The 21,356-nt window shown below is 38.6% G+C and overlaps 3 protein-coding genes across 4 annotated transcripts; 2 read left to right on the top strand and 1 right to left on the bottom strand.

The window, feature by feature from the left end:
• Window positions 1–243: 243 nt before the first annotated feature.
• Window positions 244–4,079, bottom strand: LOC103972584 (squamosa promoter-binding-like protein 16). 2 transcript variants are annotated; one of them, XM_065090601.1, is made up of 4 exons: window positions 3,529–4,079; window positions 1,787–1,893; window positions 689–1,087; window positions 244–610 (listed from the first exon to the last, which is right to left on the bottom strand). In XM_065090601.1, the coding sequence occupies exons 1-4, from the start codon at window positions 3,933–3,935 to the stop codon at window positions 468–470; spliced, it is 1,056 nt and encodes a 351-aa protein (XP_064946673.1). In that variant the 5' UTR covers window positions 3,936–4,079; the 3' UTR covers window positions 244–467. The 2 variants fall into 2 exon arrangements, with proteins under 2 accessions (XP_064946673.1, XP_064946672.1); XM_065090600.1 differs by having other exon boundaries at window positions 244–1,087.
• A 4,307-nt stretch (window positions 4,080–8,386) lies between these two features.
• Window positions 8,387–14,170, top strand: LOC103971878 (probable inactive purple acid phosphatase 27). The gene is made up of 12 exons (XM_009386023.3): window positions 8,387–8,653; window positions 8,998–9,089; window positions 9,156–9,222; window positions 9,299–9,421; window positions 9,493–9,585; window positions 10,922–11,051; window positions 11,482–11,563; window positions 11,647–11,779; window positions 12,043–12,248; window positions 12,351–12,476; window positions 12,974–13,283; window positions 13,728–14,170. The coding sequence occupies exons 1-12, from the start codon at window positions 8,453–8,455 to the stop codon at window positions 14,031–14,033; spliced, it is 1,869 nt and encodes a 622-aa protein (XP_009384298.2). The 5' UTR covers window positions 8,387–8,452; the 3' UTR covers window positions 14,034–14,170.
• Window positions 14,171–18,405: 4,235 nt separating this feature from the next.
• Window positions 18,406–21,167, top strand: LOC135597539 (ACT domain-containing protein ACR6-like). Its single transcript, XM_065090598.1, has 7 exons — window positions 18,406–18,785; window positions 19,284–19,329; window positions 19,426–19,540; window positions 19,643–19,710; window positions 19,826–20,422; window positions 20,501–20,605; window positions 20,690–21,167. The coding sequence occupies exons 1-7, from the start codon at window positions 18,508–18,510 to the stop codon at window positions 21,035–21,037; spliced, it is 1,557 nt and encodes a 518-aa protein (XP_064946670.1). The 5' UTR covers window positions 18,406–18,507; the 3' UTR covers window positions 21,038–21,167.
• Window positions 21,168–21,356: the final 189 nt, after the last annotated feature.

Here is a 21,356-nt window from a genome sequence, read left to right as displayed (position 1 = left end):
ATAGAATATTTTAAAGATATTTTATATTAGATTAATGTCCGATTGTTGACCAAGGTTATTGGAGTGAATATTAATATTAATATTTTCATGCACTCCAAAACTGATGTGAACTTGTAAAGTAAAACAGGAAAACTGCAATAAAAATAATAAATTGAAAGTTTTTCCAGTAAATCACCCTAATTATTTTGGGATTCACGAGACAAGTGGATAATAATAGCCTTCAGAATAGTAACACTTGCAACATCCACAAAGATCAGAGCTTCCACCACCAATTCTTTAGGACATGATAAGAAGGCCATGGCATAACCTTCAACACGACAATATGATGCCACAAATGATTTGTTATTGTTCAGGTGGGATCAAAGTCAGAGAGAACTTGATCATTGAAGATCTTAAGAATGCTAAGAATCCAACATTGAGGATGACTCTCGCTGTGTTTGATGATTGCTCATCAAAGCAGGCTCAAACTACTGCCAAGAGAAGGGAAGAGCTGCAGAGGTCTCATCTGTGGAGCCTTCACCACCTCTACAGAACACTTTCTGACGATGAATGCCAGCACCATTAGCCTCTGAAACCATGATGGTCCTCGCACGATCATCCCCGCCGACACCTGAACATGAATATCCAGTCAGTGATACACCTTCGGTCGCCACGCGAGAGTACTGTGTCAGATCGCTGTACTGCATACTTGAAACAAGGGGCTGACCCATCACAATCCCATCAGCTGATCGTATCATATGGCATGGGTTAATGAGCGATGTCTGCGTCGTCGGCGATGACAGAAGAGAGTGAGCACGATCAGAATGGAATACTTGGGTTAGACCATCGGAGAGCATCTCACTGCTGCTGATCCCGGACAGTCTGCTCGTTATAAGAGGTGTTATGTTGCTGAGACTGGTCTCGTTCTCTTGCAAGAAAGGGAACTGCTTTCTTTCTTCGCTGTAGCTGTGAGAAGAGTTGGCATTCGATGTCTTCCTATCAATGAGGACTGGGACTGTGGTATCGTCTTCTCTTCTGACAATTCGAGTCCAATTTGGCTCTGTTGTGACAGTTGTATGGACTTGAGGATATGCCGAGAATCTGATACCTGTACATGTAAAAAAGCATTATTAGGACAATTAACAGATCTGCTTCAGCAGGAGTATCTCTTTGCTGATGAGAGGGAACTTTTTAGAAAAGATTTTGACGACTTAATTTTGCAGGCAAGAAGGAATGTGGACTTGTCTAGAGTCAAGTGGTGGAAGCATTTATCCATTATGCTAAGGGTTTGGAAACATCATCTAATTGCATCTACATTCTACAGAAATAATTGAAAAACATCATTTAATTGCGTATGGTTTTGAGTCATAAATAGCTAGTGAATTATGAGTTACCTCTTCCCAGTCCATGGCAATCCAAGTCGTCAAGAAAATTCAAGTAATATGGGACTGTTTGATGGCAAATGCATAAACAAATAATGCTAATTGTTATGGTGCAACGGAATGTGACCAGCTCAACGGCTCGGGCAGCATTGCATGTGGTGCATGCCTTGCTAACCCGAGAAGGAAATTGCTCATCATGCAACATAATCATTGATCTTTGATTCTTTGATAGGAGAAACTCGACATAAGGGTTATTGGCAGTCGATTGTAGCATTCAAAAAATTAACAGGCTACCAGCTGGGGTAAGAAAGAAGAAAACCTAGGGTTAAATTATAACAAACAAAATTTGAATTGAGTTGTGGGAGTCTCAAAAGCAAAAACTCAAGTTAATGAAAGATACCACGACTAGGTGATTAGCAAGCTACCTGAATTTAGAGAACTTGGCTGAGGTTTTCTTCGGCGTCTGTTGTGGCCTTCAAGACGCTTCCGACAGCTTCGCTTCGCCTCATCAAATTCTACAAGCATATGAAACCTGCAGGAAAAACATATTAAGGATAAGAAAATTTCTTTGCTAAAAGCAACAGAGATGCACACAAATCCAATCGGAAAACACAGAATGATACAAGAATATTACTCCTATATATCCAGCAAAGAGAATAACAAAAGACAACTAAGCCAATAACTAGAGCAAGAAAGATTGCAAAGGAATCAATGATTCTTTAAATAGAGTTGCTCCATTATTTCTGTAGTATGTACACTGGAGAAATGAAACAACAAAATTTTATCAACTTAGATACATAACTATACTCGTAAATCAGAGGAGAAATGAATTTTAATAAATGAAAAAAGGGTAAAACTATCATTGTAGGGTATTTGATGATGGGATTTTTGGACTTGGTAACCATATGGACTTGATTAAAGCTAATATCAAACTACTAACACCGAAAGGCAGCGGCTGTTTTAAAAGATTCAGAAATGCTCATTTACATTGTTGACGATATTATAGGATCTAGGATATTTGTTATGGAACTTCACTAACAGTTTGAGGTGGGATTTGTTGCATTGGACAAGATAATTTTTCTTAGGAAAAATGGTCTTACAATCACAATTACAATTATAAATGTCCAGTGTTTATGGTTAAATTCAAGCTAGGTAATGGACCTTGATATAATGAAAAGATTGTTCCTTGACCTGAAAAAAATAATATTTTTTAATATAAAGATAAAGCTACATAAAATGATCCTCCCAAAGTAGTAAAATGTTATTCATATATTTGATTGTTCATAGCAAGGTTCTCAATTTCGATGTGTACCGCCTGATATGGGTGATATGTACCGGTCCGAACGGATACCGGTATGCAGACCGTCCTTTACCGGACAGTACTAGTGTTTTGACTGGTAATGAGACGTATCGATCGGTATCGAGGCATATCGATCGGTACCGCCCTAGATTTCGATCGTTGTCGAGTCATACCGATCAGTATACCTTAGCGTGGTAGGCGGAGATATTTTAAGGTTTTAGGGTGTACCATTGGTATGCCTTGGCATACCAATGGTACATATTGGTATGTATCGTATTGAGCAGAGCTCGGTACATTGGTACAGACCAATATTCAAAATCCTGGTTCATAGCATAACTTTTAAAATTCAAGACTCAATGACTAAAAGTTTCTTGTTCTCATCTCCATTCTCCTTTGCCTCTTTTTTTGGGGGGAAATATCAAGAACAATCAAAGAAAAAAGGAGAAATGATAAATAACAATACTCTAGGGTGATATCAAAAACCAACCGAACTATATATAAGGATATTCAACTAAAATTGGACAGTTGAAGAACAGAGACCGACAACAGCCTAGAATACTTATGCATAGACTACAAATAACTTTAGTGTGCAATACCTAATTTTCCATTCTGATTGATTCCCGGAAAAAAAGTTGGAGAAAATAACAAACCGTTGCATTTTACCATCTTCTACAAAGTTCATTAGGATGGATACAGATGAAGGGTTTTTCTATATGACATGAAACAGTTGCAGAAAACAACCAAACAAGATTGTAAGCATCCATATAGATCAGATGAGCACGAAAGACTTGAATCATAACACTAAAGACCTAAGTGGCCTGTCCTATGTAAACCAAGACCCTGTAAGATCTCCTGCTGTTCCATTACCTGCTGCATTGCTGGCAGAACCTTTGCTCTCGCCCACCAACCGTAACCACCGGAGTCTTGGAGTGAGCCTCACAAACCTTGTGCCGGCGGTGATACTCCCTGCACTTGCTAAGATCTGCTTTGCATCCATCAACCAAGCACGAAGCTTTCTGGCTTGCATTGCTCATGGCTCGTTGTTTCTTCAGTGGACCAGATGAAGGTACCGACATCGAGGACACCCTCAATTGGTCCTTCCACTTGTATGATGATCCAGAATCACTCAGTCCCCCAAGCTTCAGATCGACAGAGCACTCTGGGCTACTTGCCAGGCGGTGCACAGCAGGACCCCCTGCCGTCCCGTTTATGATGGAACCGTCACGGTCCAATTCAGCCAAGCACCATGGAGGCATCTTCAAATCCCAGTCCATGAAAGCAACCTCTCTCTCTCTCTCTCTCTCACCCTCTACCTATCCCCAACCACAATTACTCTGTGTGTGGGTTTGTTTGTGTGTCAAATCTTCCTTCTCCTCTCACCAATCCACATCATAAAAACTTAGACCTGTCTCCCTCCAAAGATCCCAGCATGGCCAACCCAAGAAAAAGAAGCAAAAGGTAGCGAATTGAAAGTGCACGGATCAAGAAAACGAGATCGGAGTTCACACAGAAAGGAAGTTGACCGTCGACACCAATATCAAGAAACCTAATTTTCACAACAAAAGCTGAGGGTGCAAGAATCCAAAACAAGGCAGGCAAATCAAGAATTGATTTGGAAGCCGTGAAACCCCAAGGAAGAGAGAGGATGAGGAGCCTGCAGCAACGAAGACAACATAATGGGAAAGGAGGAAAGCAGGAGGTAGGTTGTGCAGGTTGAAGCACCCCTCGCTCACCTTACCAAACACCCAAAATGAGATCGGGCACAGACACCGGCCGGCAAAGAGAGGGAGGGTAAGACTAAAGCTCAACGATGGTAAGTAGTATTAAATGGGAGTTGGGTGGGGAGGAGCAGCTCAGAGGCAGCAACCAAGCAAATCCACACAGAAGGGTCCCCTGTGGTGTTGTTTCTAGGGTTTAGGTTTTGTGTGAGCCTCAGGGTTACTCTGCAATCTCTGACTAAAATAACACATGAGTGAGTGAGAGAGGGGTTAATTATTATTATTATTTTTATGTTATGTCTATAATTATAAAAATAAAATATCTAGATCTATTTATCATAATATTATTTATTTTATCAAAAAAAATATAAAAATAAAAAATTTTAAATATTTTAATTGATAATGATAGACGATATCGGTGGTGATAGACGACGATATGAATCACAGGTGATAGTTGTGGATAAGAAAAATGACGATGAAAAGTAAGAGTCATTGTACATCTACGTCGATGTTGATATAGTTACCTAGCGATCCTTTCACCGTTCTACGTCTGTGTTAATATCGATACAGTTGTTGAGCGATGAAAAGATCTTTCGGTATCTACATGGATGATTATTTCACTGCTCAACAACTACATCGACATTGATATAGATATAAAGCAATGTTACTCGATAAAGTACGCCGACACTCCTAAGAGATCTTTTTTCACTAACTAATTGCTGCGTTCCCTCTTCATTCTTTTTTTTTTCTTGTGTGTCTTCTGCTTCTTTCTCCGAGTTCACAAGAGTTAATGCAGGAGAGATCAACTAATATAGGATCTGAAAATAATTCATGCGAGTCAACTCCAAGGCCTGTGTTTAATCAGTCGATACGTCTACCGTTCCTCTGTCCACCCATGTTTCAAAGTTACACCACCAAATTACCATCTGTTGCAAGGAAGGTTGGGAATTGTAAGGACAGAAGAGCTGCTTGTTTGTTGTTGAACTCATCCTCCTCCTCTTGTCCTCATCTGACGATGGATGTGTCACTCTTGAATCAGAATGGTCCTTCTGCACTGTCAATAAAGGCATCCATTAAATGGAGAGGGCCACTTATGGCCGAACAAGCTCGAACACAGTATTCAACTCTCCACCTGCCCTACTGGTTGTGATTCTTGGTTGAGATGTGAAAGCTCTTCTTCTTTGGACTGCATTGGCAGATGACTGTCTGCTTCCACCATTTAGTGTCTCAACAACTATGTCTGATCCATACTCATTTGAGCCAACCCATCAACAGATCAAGATTTCTGGTAGGTTTATCAATAGAAAGCTCCAATCACAAGTTTGGACTTTTCTACTGGAGGAAATGGTTTTGGCTGTGATTTGAACTATTCCCAGTGGTCTAAGAGAAACACACAGAATTGGAGCTGAATTCAAAGAGAGGGAGAGAGAGTAGGAGAGAGAAAACACATCTAGAATCCTTGCACTGGGTTTTTCCAGGCTACAAGCTGAAGCAATTTGGAGTCTGGACCACTCTAAACTTCATTATGAAGTAGATTAATCTAAGTGCTGAAGAATGAACATAATCCAAGTATTCTACTTGTTTAATTGTCCCCTTGATGTCTGGCTTTCATTAAAAAATGTTGCACTGATCAGGATAAGTTAGAAATCATGGGAACAAACATAACAATGGAAGGTTTGTACATTACTCAAGGCATCAAAAGTGGAATCTCCATCTGGTCCAGTGGAATCTCCATGTTGTGGTCCTCTGATCCTTTGTTTTAGGCCAATGAGAAGAAGTTTCCACCACCAAAATAATGACAAGAAAGTGAGTTTAGTATCTGTGCATTCACTGGTTTCAGATCCTGCAAAGCATGATTCAACAGTCCAGTTTGTCTCCTGGTTTCAATCATATCAACCAAATCCTCTTAGGGATGAGAAAAACTTGTATGGATGTGACAGTAAGATTTTACTTTTGGGTCAGATCAACATGCCTAATTAACAGTGATTTATCAGTGGTGGGCTTCACTAATGAGCTTACTTTTGTGATGTTCTTGAGATACATTATCACATTGATAGAAAAGTAGCCTAAAAAGATACATTGGAGTATCAGTCTAATATCAATTTGAATAGATCAGTAATCATGAAATTATTGAAAAATAAATAAATATATTGATCGATATATACCGATAGTAATAAAAGGTTTAAAAATTATATAAAATTTTTTACGAATACCAAATTTGCTTGCAACTAAGTATAATTTTTAGGTTACAATCTTTTAAGAAATATTCTTAATTCTATGTTAACATCGTATTAATATTATATACATATTCATTGAAAATAGAATAAAAAATACAAATAATTATAACCACCGAACTAAAGCAAGATAAAAGGATATGAGATTCAAGCCTTCTTCAAACATTTTTTCCTCATTCATGTTTTAAATATTTAATGATATTTTCTCTTCTAAACACGATAGTAATCAATCCGATGATATGTCATTTGATAAAATCATAATCATATGAAATCAAAGTATTTCAAATCCAGAAGTAATCTTCATATATTAAAAAATATATATAATCCTCAAGTAATTTTCAGAACAATAGCTTTGATGATACTAAACGCCAAAAAATTTCTTGCGCATTCCCAAACATAAATGCACTTCAAGATCGAGCCTTGGTTTCTTTAATACTGTTCCAGAATAGTCACCGGAAGACTAAATCATCGATAAGGTAGTGTCACCTCAAATCAAAGTTGACTATTGAAAGCGACTTGCTTGTCCAAAATCTTCCAAAGTCAACGAGCCAAGACAAAGGGGAATGGGTGGAGGCTGAGACTACCAGGCTAAGTTTCTCATCCATTCACACTCCCTTTAAGAAGAAGCATATGCATACAATTTGAGCGTGAATTGGGTCTCATGTATTTGGCGTTGTTCCTACTCCAAATGTTGACCTTGGTGTGCCCATGAAAACTAGCTTTCCAGGATTTCTAATTATCTCTATGCAGCATCAGTCTAATAAATGGAAATTGACTAGCTTTTGTTGATCTTAAATAAACCGAACCGATTTATTCGAAATCATGATATTATTGTTCATAGTGATATGGATTTGTAGAGATATCATTGGAGTCTCTCATATATGTTTTTTATTAATTAATGAGTTCATCGTATCTTTATTATGTAAAATATATACATATGTTTTGGCAAACATGATCGTATAGAATGTAAAAGCACGATGAATAAATCAAGTTTTTATAATAAAATATTTATCATCGTAAAACAGAGACACGAAATATAGATATACGAGAAGGAAGCTCTTTAATGGACTATTGCTAACATCTTCTTTCGAATTAACTATAGATTATTCTTTGTAATTAGTTATCTTTAATATCCTAATTCTTATATTTTTAAAAATTACATTAAGATTCTTATACATATAAAAGTGAAACATTAAGATCCGATTAAAAAATAAAAATAATATTATTGAAGTAATAAGATTAAATATTTCACTTTACTAAGTATATGAATCTCAAAGTAATATAAGTACTGAGATATTAAAAACAATTAATTACTGGTGTAATATATAATTAACCTTTTCTTTGATTGTTTTGTGGGATAAAGAATCCGTCGTGAAGAAAACAATGTCAAGATTAGGAAACTTTGGAAAGATCTACCAATGTAATCTGGTTTAATGTTTTTTTAGTGTTCATAGACACACCAAAGTCAACAATTGGAATCGGAGGTTTTATTCCCTGTTTTGACTCATAAAGTCTAAACTTCTCGTAGAAAGACTTCCGTTCGAGGTTTCTCTATCTAACAACATCCAGTGTAGCAGCTCAAACACGAAACATAAAAACTTGCACGTTTTGACAAGAATCGCTGTCTGCTGTTTTGTACCCCACGTTTGACGACCCAATGAGAATGCTTGATACTGTGTTTGATGTCCCCATCATGTGATCAAAAGAGAGAGATGAGTCGTTTCGCAGCTGGCTTTCCAACGCCGCTGCGGAATCGCGTCGGTAATATTCCTTACGCGTCCCCTCTGCCTCTATATGGTGTGACGAGGAGGACGCCTACAGTTTCGGGGGAGGGAACAGATGAGGTCGACCTCCGGCTCAATAGTCGTGCTGCTTCTTCTGTTTCTGCTCTCCGTAGTCGGCTCCGCCGTGAGCGGTGTCGTGCGCCGGCATGACCTCGCGGGAGTGCAGCCGCTGTCGCGCGTCGCCATCCACAAGGCGCAGCTCGCGCTGGAAGACAAGGCCTACGTTAAGGCCTCGCCGCTTCTCCTCGGCATCAAGGTAGTAGTTCTTCTCCTTGCATCATCGGCCACTTTAATACCTTTAGCTTTACTTTTAGCTTTCTAGAATTCTTCTTCTTCTTCTTCTTGAAAAGATCCGTCTTTTTTAGTTCTTTGGGGCTTTAGGTTATTCCTATATTTGCACAAGGAAAGGAATCGTCTCCCATCAATACGAGATCTAGAAAATGGCAATGTCACTGTAGTCTTTGGAAATAAAGCGTTAATGTTCGAAACTTTATGCATGTAGGTCAGAAAGTAGCAACTTGCACAACGACCCATTCTTAAAGTCAACTCTTTTTTCGCTCTGATCCCGGTTCTTCCTTTCCCTGTTTCTTTTGTCTACAGGGTGAAGACACTGAATGGGTAACAGTGGAGATTGGAAGCCCCAAACCAACAGCAGATGATTGGATTGGAGTATTCTCTCCGGCCAAATTTAAGTAAGTCTCTTCGACCTTCTCTTTTGTATATGTACAAGATCAATACATTGTTGTTCTATATCTCAGTGCTTCAACGTGTGCTTCTGAGAACGACAAGGACGAGGTTCCATTGATATGCTCGGCGCCAATAAAGGTAATTGTTTTATTAGAGCATTGCATATTTCTGACAGTACAAGATCTTTTTGTGTTAATGCTTCTAGTGCTTTCAGTATCAATTTGCAAATTACTCAAATCCAGACTATGGTAGAACCGGGAAGGGATTCCTGAGGTTTCAGTTGATAAATCAGCGGGCTGACTTCTCCTTTGCATTGTTCAGTGGAGGTCTTGACAATGTAAGCTGCAGGGTAACGATTCTACCTGATTTCTCTGATGTATTGACTAATGTCAGTACTGGGTTGTGCAGCCAAGGTTGATTGCTGTATCGAATGCAATTTCTTTTGCAAATCCAAAGGCTCCTGTTTATCCGAGGCTTGCACAGGGGAAGTCATGGAATGAGGTAAAGTAATTCAAGTTTTCTGTGGCCTACTCTGTTCCAGATGCTGTGTGATTGTCAAAATACGTTAGATTTTATCTCTTGCTCTGGCTTGACATTCTGTGATGAAATCATATTTGATATATTTACAGTAAATATTTTATAATACTTTGATTTATTCCCACATTAAAAGTGAGTAAAGACATAGAATTATTATAGTTTGATGATCATTGTATTATTATAACTTGGACTTAGTTTTCAACCGATGGTTTATGTTGAACAAACTTAATGAGCTAATTATGGGGTAGGTTGTAAATCTTGGTACCTAAGTTGATATAATATTAAGATACGACGAGAAACTCGAGTAAGAAAGGACTATCTATGGATAGGGTCATGGTGCCACCATTGGATTATGCTTCTTACATATATTATATTAAGAGTTTGATTCTGGGCTATACTAGACTTGTCGAGGATGACAAACCCTAAGGAAAATTATAAGATCCTGATTTAGTCCAAGATTGGAAGGGTCTAAACACTTAGATTGAGAGGAAAATAATAACATTCTGATTTAGTTGAATTATTGCTCCAAATAAAACAAACATTAAAAACCAAATAGGAGGCAAGCAAGTCAAAACAAGAACATGCATGTATCATTTGGTGGAATGACCCACTTATAGTCAACATCTAAAAAAGTAAAGCTAAACTTGATCTGCATTCAATGAATTTTACAGTTCATAGCATTGAAATAAGGGATTTCTTGTGCAATTGATCAAGCTTGCACCATAGTTAGGACCTGAACTACTACTACTATTAGAACCATTCGAATTATCTCCAGAATAGAATATTACAAAACTTACAATATTTTAATCAAGATATTTATCTTATAATTTGTCTGTGTTATACTAGCTAAGCAGGGGCAATTTCCTTTATACTGTAATTATTGTCTTTCATTTCAGTCTTTCTTGTTGTATAAGTGAAAGAAATTATTAGAATTAGCTAATGATCAATCAAGTACCTGCCGTTGACCATTTTATTAATATTTACAATATTTTAATGTTATCTCAAGTTCATATCTAAATGCTAATTATATTAAGTATTTTGATAACCTCCAACAGTCCATGAATTGGAAACATCCAACAAATCATAGAGTATTTTTCATGTAAATTTTTGGTAGTGTTTGATTATTTTGCTCAAAGTCTTTTTTAGCAATCTTTTGATTTATGAATGCAAGTGTAGATTTTGTATTTGGTAAAGTTGTTAATATGTTCAAGTATATCTTTTTTTTCATAATCTTTTGAGGGATTGATATTTGTTTAAGTTTAGGGTCTTAAAATGATAATTTGTTTTGCTTTGCATACAGATGACTATTACATGGACAAGTGGGTATGACATAAATGAAGCACTTCCTTTTGTAGAATGGGGATCAAAATGGGGACCTGCAACACGGTCCCCAGCTGGGACACTAACTTTCAATCGTGGAAGCATGTGCGGTATGATACTTTTGTTCATTATTTCAGCTAGAACTTTGGTTAAACTTAGCCTGCAAATCAAATATCTTTGGTTCAGTCCAATATCCAAAGGGCTTTCTCTTTACACTGCAATCTTGCACACATGCTACCCAAAAATGACATAGCCATGCGAAGTTGTCTATACACTTTCAGATAAAAGATTAATGTTTATACGAGTCCTTTTATAATTGCAAATGGAAATTATCTATTCTCTATAGATTTCACTTCTCTTCTGAGACCACTTTCTGTAGAAACGAGGGAGCAACAAATGGAAATGATTGAAAATATCTGTTATCTCATGGATGGATTAGTGACTTTAATTACAAGTGCAGGATAGGAATGCTCACCCTTATGGTTGTAATGTTGTACAGTCGTAAACCTGTGGCATGATTGGTTTGGTAAATAACTGTAGGTTCACCAGCTCGCACATTTGGGTGGAGAGATCCTGGATTTATCCACACAAGTTACTTGAAGGAATTATGGCCAAATGCAGAGTACATCCCTAAAAACTTGTTCATTCTCTTATTTCAAAATTGGCATTTGTGGTTTGTTACTCTCAGTATCAACTATTATTCAGGTACACTTACAAGCTTGGTCATCAGTTATTCAATGGATCCTACATTTGGAGCAAGTCCCATTCATTCCATGCATCTCCTTATCCAGGACAAAATTCCTTGCAACAAGTCATCATTTTTGGTGACATGGGAAAGGTTTCATTCTTTTTTTGTCAAATCTTTTTTACATCACCTAAATCCTCTAAACTACAATTGTTATGGACTTCTATCACATGATCAGTAGCCAAATATAATTACTTGCTAATATATAAGCTAATAAAAGCATATTGTACCACTCATGTTGTTAATCTGACATTTAATCTTAAAACTCTCCTACATGTATTACTTGTAAAATTCTTTATATTCTTCAAGCAAGAAGATGAGAACTCAAGACTGATGCTTTCTTATCTTGTATTCAGGCAGAGCGTGATGGGTCCAATGAATACAACAACTACCAGCCTGGTTCATTGAATACCACAGATATGATCGTTAAGGACTTGGACAACATTGATATTGTCTTCCATATAGGGGATATTTCCTATGCTAATGGATATATATCACAGTGGGATCAATTTACAGCACAAGTGGAGCCAATTACTTCAAGAGTTCCCTACATGCTTGCGAGGTCTAGCAATGCTCTAAATGTGCTTACGATTATTAGTCCAGAAATGAATATTAAGTAATTGAAAATTCTTGTACTTAATATGGGTCATTTGTTTACTTTTAGTGGAAATCATGAACGAGATTGGCCAAACACTGGATCATTTTACGGGACGACGGACTCTGGAGGGGAATGTGGGGTACTAGCAGAAACCATGTTCTATATACCTGCTGAGAACAGTGCTAAATATTGGTAAGAAAAAGCCCCCTCTCTATCTGAACTACCATATAGCTCTTGGAATCAAATAGTTTACAGTTCCAGCTGCCAATATTTTCGAATCATACAGTAAATTTTGTGACGCTCACCTGTAACAAACATGAATGTCTTGCATATATATGTAGCATAAATCGGTGTGCTCTGATCTTTTCTTGATATGAGAATTCCTCAAACATGCCAGCTTAGTAAATCTTTAATTCTATGTGAGATTTGTAGTTGTTTCTAGGAAGGGAATCATGAAGTAGTTACCTTTTCAGGTGAAAACATAAACTGTTCTTCTTTAACTAAAAAGCTTTTCCAAATGTCAAAGTTCTGAAGTTTGCTGATGATTTCACATACTAAACTAAGATATGAATGATCTTTCTAATCATTTTTCTCAAGAGTATTATGATGTCTCATGATTACTTGATCAAATATGCATTAGTTGACTATCCAGTTCCACTTGTGTGAAATTTGTTGAATGTCACTTTCAGGTACTCTACCGACTTTGGTATGTTTCATTTCTGCATAGCAGACACTGAGCATGACTGGAGAGAAGGTTCTGAACAGTACAAGTTTATTGAACATTGCCTGGCATCAGCCGACAGGAAAAAACAACCATGGTTGATATTTGCTGCCCATCGTGTTCTTGGTTATTCATCTGGCATGTCATATGCAGCTGAGGGATCATTTGAAGAGCCCATGGGAAGGGAGAGCCTTCAAAAGCTCTGGCAAAAGTATAGGGTGGATATAGCCTTGTTTGGTCATGTTCATAACTATGAGAGAACCTGCCCAATTTATCAGGTTAGAACACTTATTTTTCGTTGTTTCTGATTTTTATGATCTGTTAGGGTACTTTCCTACATTATATAGTTCAATAATATGTGCTTAATGTTCTGGAGACTAGCATCACTTCATTATTATTTCCACATGAGAGTCAAAACTAGTAAAACATGTTATTGGATATAGGTAATTTGGCTAAAACTCCTTGCTTTTGCATAGTTTCATCTATAAATTTATGAAATTTATAAGTTGAAGCACTTAAATCTATTAAAAAGACATCCTTGATACAATCAATTGGCATCAATATGGTCCTAAGAAATCTCTTACCATCCTTGTTAATGAATTATTTTTGTGTCGCTCCATTTCTTTTAGTTGTTCGAACCTTTTTGCGTGAAATACATGTGCAAGCTACATCACATTTTCTTCTGAACAATCATTTTTGACATCTTAAACTCTTCTTGATAGAACCAATGTGTTAACAATGAAAAGCTTCATTACTCGGGCACGATGAATGGGACAATCCATGTTGTGGTTGGTGGTGGCGGCAGCCATCTGTCGAACTTCTCAGGCACTGTGCCAAAATGGAGCATTTTCAGAGACTTGGCTTTTGGTTTTGTTAAACTCACTGCTTTCAACCATTCTTCTCTGCTTTTCGAATACAAGAGGAGTAGTGATGGGAAAGTATATGACTCGTTTACCATATCGAGGGATTACAGGGATGTGTTGGCATGTGTTCATGATAGTTGCCCCCCAACAACATTGGCTACTTAGTCAACAATCCTAAGAAGACCAATCTTAAGTGTTTCCCTCTTGAGATTAAGCATACAATTCAGTGTGAACTAAGATGAATCTTCTTCAGGGTCTTTGTTCATTATGTTAAATAAAAAAGGATGAGGTAGTTTGATCCCTGTTGTTTGTATCCAACATTTCTTTTTTCTTTTTGTTGATTCTTACATTTAAGAAGATGGCTTTAATGTTTTCTATCACATAAGTTTGTGAAGTAAACTTCATTCTAATTTGGTAATTTGTGTACTAAACCTTCAAATAGGATTCCAAGGAAAAAGATGCATTGTTCTTTCTAAGAGAGAATGGAATCAACCCTGCTGCGTTCATAATGATCTGTGCCATTTTGTTTCTCCTTCATCTTATACTAACACCATAATTAACATCAAAGACAGAACCTATTTGGAAGTCAGTAAGTAGTTGGATCAATTAGGATATGAATTACAGATGATGTTGAATGAAGATGAAGAAAACCATGCAATCAATTCACAAGGAATACAAGTAAAAGGAAAAAAAAGGAAGACTTTTGTTCTTGGCATGCGTGCATGCATGGAGGTCTCTTAAGAAAGAGGAAGCGAGCTAGCCTAAGTAGACGTGGACGCCGACCGCCAGCATGAAGACGGCGGCGAGGGCCAAGAAGAGAACGGAATGGATGAAGATGGCGACGCTGCTCGTCTGCAGCGTGCCGAACTCCACCACCTTCCCCTTGCTCGGGATCTGGAACAGGAGCCCCGGTGAGAGCAGCACGAAGAGCACCACCGCCACGAACACCGGCCCCCAGTCCGCCATCCCTCGCTCTTCTCTACCCCTCCTTCAGACCACTGCAGCTGATACAACTACTCCTGTGATTCTTTGCTATATGAAGTCGTAAAACGGAGAAGGTGAAGGAATCAAAATAATGAACGTGCAAGAGGCCAACTTGCAACTTGACCTCTGCAGCAGTGGTCAACCCCTCAGCTGCGATGGAAAGAGGAAGGGAAGACGACAAGAGTGGTTGTGGCTTTCGAAGCTTCTCACATGTGTCCACGCAAGTAAAGAACCAACCTGCAACTTGACGTCGGCAGGTTCTCGTCAACGCCTCTGCTGCGATGGAAAGAGGAAGGGAAGACGACAAGAGTGGATGTGGCTTTCGAAGCTTCTCACATGTGTCCACGCAAGCAAAGAATAGATCTGCCACCATCTGCCTCTTCTTCTTCCTCGTTATCTTTTTCCATGTGAGATTATGATTTAGAGAAGATTCCGTATTGCATTAGAGACTGATGCATTACTGATAACATTTGCTTGTCATTACTGATCTGTATATTATTTTAATTCAGATATTAGTTCAATAAATCATTATTAATATTTTTTACATTATTTTTTTAAAAAAATAAATAATTATTTAATCGTATTTTAAAGATGATATAATCATGAGTTCGAATCTTATATATTTTAGTGTTTAATTAAAAATATTTTTACATGACCCATTCAAGTCAAGTCTATCCATATTAAATTAATTTTTTTAAATAAAGAAAAATAAATACCCTATCAACATTACATGTACTTTAGGATTTTATGTGTGCTAAAAAAATTTAAAGGAATTAATCGATTTACAAGATGCATGCTTTGGCAATGCTTAGAACACACCTAAACAAACACAAAGCTAATTACAAATTATCTTATATGATTAGTTAACTTTAATATTTTGATCTTTATACATTTAAAAATTATATTAAGATTCATATATTTACGAAAGTGAAATATTGAGATATTTGTTAAAGCAATAAAGTTAAATATTTTACTTTTATAAACATATGGATTTCAAGATAATCTTTGAAATTATAAAGATAAAAATAACTAATTATAAGATATAATATGTAAACACATCTCTTTCGACCTTACTTATCACATTGCTTTTAAATGAATCCTAGAAGACAAAATACTTTGCTTTCAGAAAGTTGAAATCGTATGTTGACTGGCAACATGAAGCCATGGATCCATAGGCAAGACTTTTGTTTTGTGCTAATATATCTCCACTATTTGTAGCTTTCATGCATCATCAGAAAGATTCAAAATAAGAGCCTGAAAAGAGGAGGATGTTTTGTTAGAATATTTAAATGTTATGTTCCTGTGAGGAATCTTGACAGGATTTGTTCCAATGAAAGCTTATAGGCATCTAAAAAGTCTTTGGAGAAGATAAAGCAAAGGGCCAATAAAGCTAAAATCATCACTAAGCAGGGTGGAGTGTGACTTAGAGTAGACTCAGGAATGAGTGAGACACCATTAACCACATGCTCAACTTCTACCCTCTGCAACTACTCCAATACATGCTATTAAAGTTTTGGAATTCCTCATCCATGATGGTGGAATCTTTTCATTAAAATGAATGAGTTTACAGATGTGAACAGGTAATATAAGAAACCAATCCATGTCACTTTAAAGAGCTTTGTGTGGAGGAACAATGAAGTACAACATGTTCATCCTCGAGAGGTTTAAGGTTTTACCTATTGCTATCACTTCATCTTCTTCTTCTTCCATTGCCAAGAAACAAGAAGGTTCCAATTAGATCATTGCCCCATTTAACAGATCGATTAATCTAACACAAGGTGTAATTTATCTGGCAAATCTGGACTACTGTGCTTATCTTCTTTTGATGAAGCTGGCATCGCTTGCATCACAAAGGTTGCTGCATGTCTTATCACCATGGTATTTGTATTCTCATAAAGAAGAACTGTCAAGCAGGATGTGGTGGAAACAACTTCACCATAGCTTTCTGAAAAGAACTCCACCCACATAATTTAAAAGGGGATTTTGCAAGTCTATCATGTCAGAGTTTGGAAATAACATAAATTTAGATCATATGCATTCTATTAAATATTTAAAATCCACCACTTTGTGAGTCTAATAAAGTTGACTAACTTTGTTTGGATAAATAGAAAATTCACTAACTTTTGAAGGATATATGGATACAATTTTTCCTAATTAAAAATTACATACAAGTGGACAAAGCAGTTCAGTACTTTTTTTCTCCCTACATAAGCCTCTTGTGACATGCTACAATCCTTCCTATAACCCTCTCTCCTACCTCACATCAACTTTGCTCAACACCTAAATCAGGTTCAAGCTACCAAATCTAGTTTTACAGGAGCATCATATCTGGATACTATGGACCCTATCAATATAGGGAAGTTTCAAGCCATGAAGCGTAATAGAAGGAGACAAGCCCTCCCAAGCCTCATGATCTCATTTACGGTGACAGCATTCCTTCTCGGCTTGTTCCTCTCAACCCTCATCTGGCCTCCTCTGTGTTCCTCTATCAAGCTCTTGCTGTTTGTCTCTCTCCCGAACATGGCAGCACCGGTGTTGAAGCCGGAATACCTCTTCATCGTGTGCAACCTCATTGTCGTCTTCCTCGTGGTGGAGTCGAAGCTCTTGGGGTCTTCTTCGCCACCAGATATCTATGAAGAGTACATGAACGGAAACACGAGCCTTCCACGGCGATCGAGGAGCAAAGGCCACAGGGGAAGTTCTTTGGAGCAGGCTTTGGTTGAAGAAGAGGAAGAGAAAAGAGGCCGTGGATGGGAGGAGACAGAGATTAGATGGGAAGACTGGGATGATGAAGAAGAAGAAAAGTGCTTACTTGATGAGCTAAACAAGAGATCAGAAGATTTGATTGCAAGGGTCACTGAGCAGTGGAGGCTTGAAGCAAGAATGCTATTTGGTCATCAATGAGATAATAAATAAATAAATAAATATATATATATATATATATATATATATATATATATATATATATATATATCAGGTCCAACTTTGTTATTGTGACAAGATTGATGATGCCTAATATGAACAAATCATGATTCCTAGTATATCCATTCCTTGCATGCAATCATCCAAAATCATCAATCATCAGTGATGATGTTGTTGAGGTGAGTTGAGGGGGCAAAAAATTGATGATGTTGCTGCGCGCAAGCTGTCATCAAGAACTCATGCTCATAGACGGGAAGTCCAATGAGGTATTCCCAATACGTTTCTCAGAGTCATATCGGCAAACAGCTTGCGCGCAAGTCACGTCCGACCTAGAAGAATAGCAATTTTGCAGAATCCTGATGGAAAAGCGGCAACGGAGGAGGGGTCGCAAGGAAAAGAAGGAAAGAGAATCAGATCATTCACCTTCGGATTCCGATGATCGGGAGGAATTAGTCCAAGGATTTCGATGTCGAATCGGAGGACTGCGGTGATGGCGGCTACAAGAACTCGTCGCATGTCCCAGTGACGAGCCTATTAATACTCCCTAACTCTTCTCCAACGTCCAGGATCGACCAACGAGAGTCCGCCACGTCACCATGAATAGATCTGGTCGGGTACGGACCGTCGTAGATAAAATTGTCAAAGGCATCATAAAGGAGGTTTAAACGGCTCGGCCCCGTAGCAGACGCCTTTGTTTCCCTTTTGCCCCTTCCCCTGTTTCCTGATTTGGATCATGAAGTCTCCAAATAGGAGCCGGAGTCGGAAATCCTCTCATGGTTTTCCGAATCGAATTAGGAATAGGAATAGGGATCCGAGTAGGGGCAGGAAATCTTCACATTGTTCTCTTCTATTTTTAGCGCTCTCCTCCTCCTCTTCCTCCCCCTTCGGATCCAAAGGTGTTTCTTTTCGTTTGTGTTCCTTCGAGGTTGTTGCTCGGATGGGAAGTCTTCAGGCAGCGGAGATGAATGAGGATGAGTACACGAAGCTCATCCGGATGATGAACTCCGCAAGGTCCAATCTTTTTGCTCCGTCTCCTCTTTCCTTTTCCTCTATTCGCCATGGTCTTTCATTCGTTCTGGTTTCTTGTTCGTGGAGTCGTGGATTTCCTTTTTGTTCTCGCCTCAAAGAAGATGGTCATCACATGTTTTTTGAACTATTCAATATATTTTGAGTACTTTTTTTCCCTTCCATCAAAGATTTCCTCTGTCCGGATCTTTTCATCTCTCTTCTCCGCATTGCCATGTAATCTTTGGATAGAGTTATTTCTTGTGATCTTCTTCGCATTCATAATTGTGTCTTAAGGTCTTTAATTTTAATCTTTATGCGAGCAATGTAGGTGCTTAGGATAAGTTGTATCTTTTGTTTTCCTTTTCAGGGTTTGCAGCTTTTCTTTTCTCTGTTCCTATGATCTTCCAGAAATCCTGCTTGTTCCGTTTCCTTCTCGTTTCATCATTGAATATTTTGTCTAAGCTAAACATCCTTTCTTGATTTCTTTTCTTCCAAACGCAGGGTTGTCATCGACAATGATGCCTGTGAGGATAGTACAGTAGTTCAGGTAAAATTGATTTCTTGTACTTTTTAGCTTCTAGTTTCACACAGCTTGACTTGAATTGTGCCACTAAAAACTCGAACTTCATCAATGTTGTCATAGGTGGACTGTGTCAAGGAACATATGCTACTCCTGCAACTTGTTCAAGTCCTTAGCGATCTGAATCTTGTCATAAAGAAGGCCTACATAACTTCTGATGGAAACTGGTTCATGGATGGTGAGTTCTTCCACAATTCCTTCTTATATTTTAGAACAGCTGATTACTCGAACAGTGTTTTATCTTTCGTATGTTTGTCAACTTTCTCATCTTCGATTTCAGTCTTCAAGGTTACCGATCGTGAGGGGAAGAAGCTCAGAGACCAGAAGATCCTCGACTATCTGAAGACAGTAAGCATTCTATTCATTTGGCCTTGCATGATGTTCTTGGAAGAATGGGAAGATATTTCAATCTTTGTTTCAGTAATCCTTCTGTTTGCTTACATTGATTTCTACAAACATGCAGTCCCTGGAATCGACTGCATGCTCCTTGACATCATTCCGGAGTACAGTTGGCATCCTTCCTTCCAAGGATTACACCTTGCTGGAGCTAACAGGCACCGACAGACCTGGTCTACTCTCAGAAGTATGTGCTGTTCTCAACGACCTCAACTGCAATGTGGTCAAAGCTGAAGTCTGGACTCACAACACTCGAACTGCTGCTGTCGTCCAAGTCACGGACAAGTCCACCCATGGCGCCATCGAGGACCCAAATCACCTCTCCAAAATCAAGGCGCTTCTGTTCAATGTTCTCAAAGGGGACAGCGATTCGAGCACTGCAAAGATGACGGTCTCAGTTGGGCTCACCCACGCAGAGCGAAGGCTACATCAGCTGATGTTAGATGACCGGGATTTCGAGCATTCTGTGGTGGCAGAAAAGCTCAAGAAGAAGTCAAGCACTCAAGTTACTGTATTGAATTGCTCCGATAGAGATTACACAGTGGTCACCGTGCGGTCTAAGGATCGACCGAAGCTTCTCTTCGATACTCTTTGTGCTCTCACTGACATGCAGTATTCAGTGTATCACGGCACAGTTGATGCAGGAAATAGTGAAGCCTATCAGGTATTATTACTTGACTGCCTCTTGATAGTTCTCACCGGAAGCTATTTAGGCTCTGCTGAAACCGACATTGGCACACAGGAACACTACATCAGGCCCAGCGACGGCCATCCGGTGAGCTCAGAAGCTGAACGACGGCGAATCATACAGCATCTCGAGGCAGCTATCGAGAGAAGAGCATCTGAGGTACAAATACTTTGCCAAGTACAAGTTAATGCACGTCTCTGGAGTCCATAATTCTCTAAGCTTGGTTGCAACTCGTGACCGCAGGGACTAGAACTGGAGTTGCATGCTGAGGACAGGATCGGTCTTCTCTCTGATATCACTCGCATAATTCGAGAATGTGGCTTGTCCATCAGAAGGGCTGAGATCACAACAGAGGGTGGCAAAGCAATGGACACTTTCTACGTGTCAGAGATGTCAGGCAATCTCATTGATGCCAGGGCTGTGGATTCACTTAGAAGAATGATCGGGCATGCAGCTCTCAAAGTGAAGCAGAGTCCTGCTCTATCCCCTAAACCTCCTGAGAAGGCCAATGCCACCACGTTTCTCGATGGTCTCCTTAAAGCATGGTGGTTTCAGGGATTCATCACTTCCTACTTCCTAAACTTCAGATAGAGCTGTAGTCCTGTAAATTCTTGTAGTCTCTGTGAAGAGAAGGAACTGTCATCCACCCTAGTGCAGATATACTGATGATGGTTCTGAGCTCTTGTAATCAGGCACTTGTAGATGGTTGTACAGAATGTGTGCATGCTATAATCCATGGAAACAGCATCGTGTAATCTGCACACAAAATCTAGTTGTATACCAGATGAATGAAATATATGCTTCACTTTTCATCATTATAGGATTGTCTATTGTGCAGATAACCCTAGTTCTTTCTCTGGGTCTTGATTGCTTTGGCGAAGCTGAGAGTTATCAGGCAGAACGAAAGAAA

This window comes from Musa acuminata, chromosome BXJ1-11 (genome assembly GCF_036884655.1).
Source record: "Musa acuminata AAA Group cultivar baxijiao chromosome BXJ1-11, Cavendish_Baxijiao_AAA, whole genome shotgun sequence".
Classification (NCBI taxonomy): Eukaryota; Viridiplantae; Streptophyta; class Magnoliopsida; order Zingiberales; family Musaceae; genus Musa; species Musa acuminata.
This window is presented reverse-complemented; position numbering and strand designations above follow the sequence as displayed.

Bases quoted from the DNA above. Each gene is read 5' to 3' on its own strand.
- LOC135597539 (XM_065090598.1), top strand. From the start codon at position 18,508: ATGAAGTCTCCAAATAGGAGCCGGAGTCGGAAATCCTCTCATGGTTTT. The intron at 18,786-19,283 runs GTCCAATCTTTT...TTCCAAACGCAG, and splicing joins CGGATGATGAACTCCGCAAG to GGTTGTCATCGACAATGATG. The intron at 19,541-19,642 runs GTGAGTTCTTCC...CTTCGATTTCAG, and splicing joins TGGAAACTGGTTCATGGATG to TCTTCAAGGTTACCGATCGT.
- LOC103972584 (XM_065090600.1), bottom strand. From the start codon at position 3,935: ATGGACTGGGATTTGAAGATGCCTCCATGGTGCTTGGCTGAATTGGAC. The intron at 1,894-3,528 runs GTAATGGAACAG...TTTTTCCTGCAG, and splicing joins TTCTGCCAGCAATGCAGCAG to GTTTCATATGCTTGTAGAAT. The intron at 1,088-1,786 runs GTAGCTTGCTAA...TTACATGTACAG, and splicing joins GCCAAGTTCTCTAAATTCAG to GTATCAGATTCTCGGCATAT.
- LOC103971878 (XM_009386023.3), top strand. From the start codon at position 8,453: ATGAGGTCGACCTCCGGCTCAATAGTCGTGCTGCTTCTTCTGTTTCTG. The intron at 9,223-9,298 runs GTAATTGTTTTA...TAGTGCTTTCAG, and splicing joins TATGCTCGGCGCCAATAAAG to TATCAATTTGCAAATTACTC. The intron at 13,284-13,727 runs GTTAGAACACTT...TCTTCTTGATAG, and splicing joins GAACCTGCCCAATTTATCAG to AACCAATGTGTTAACAATGA.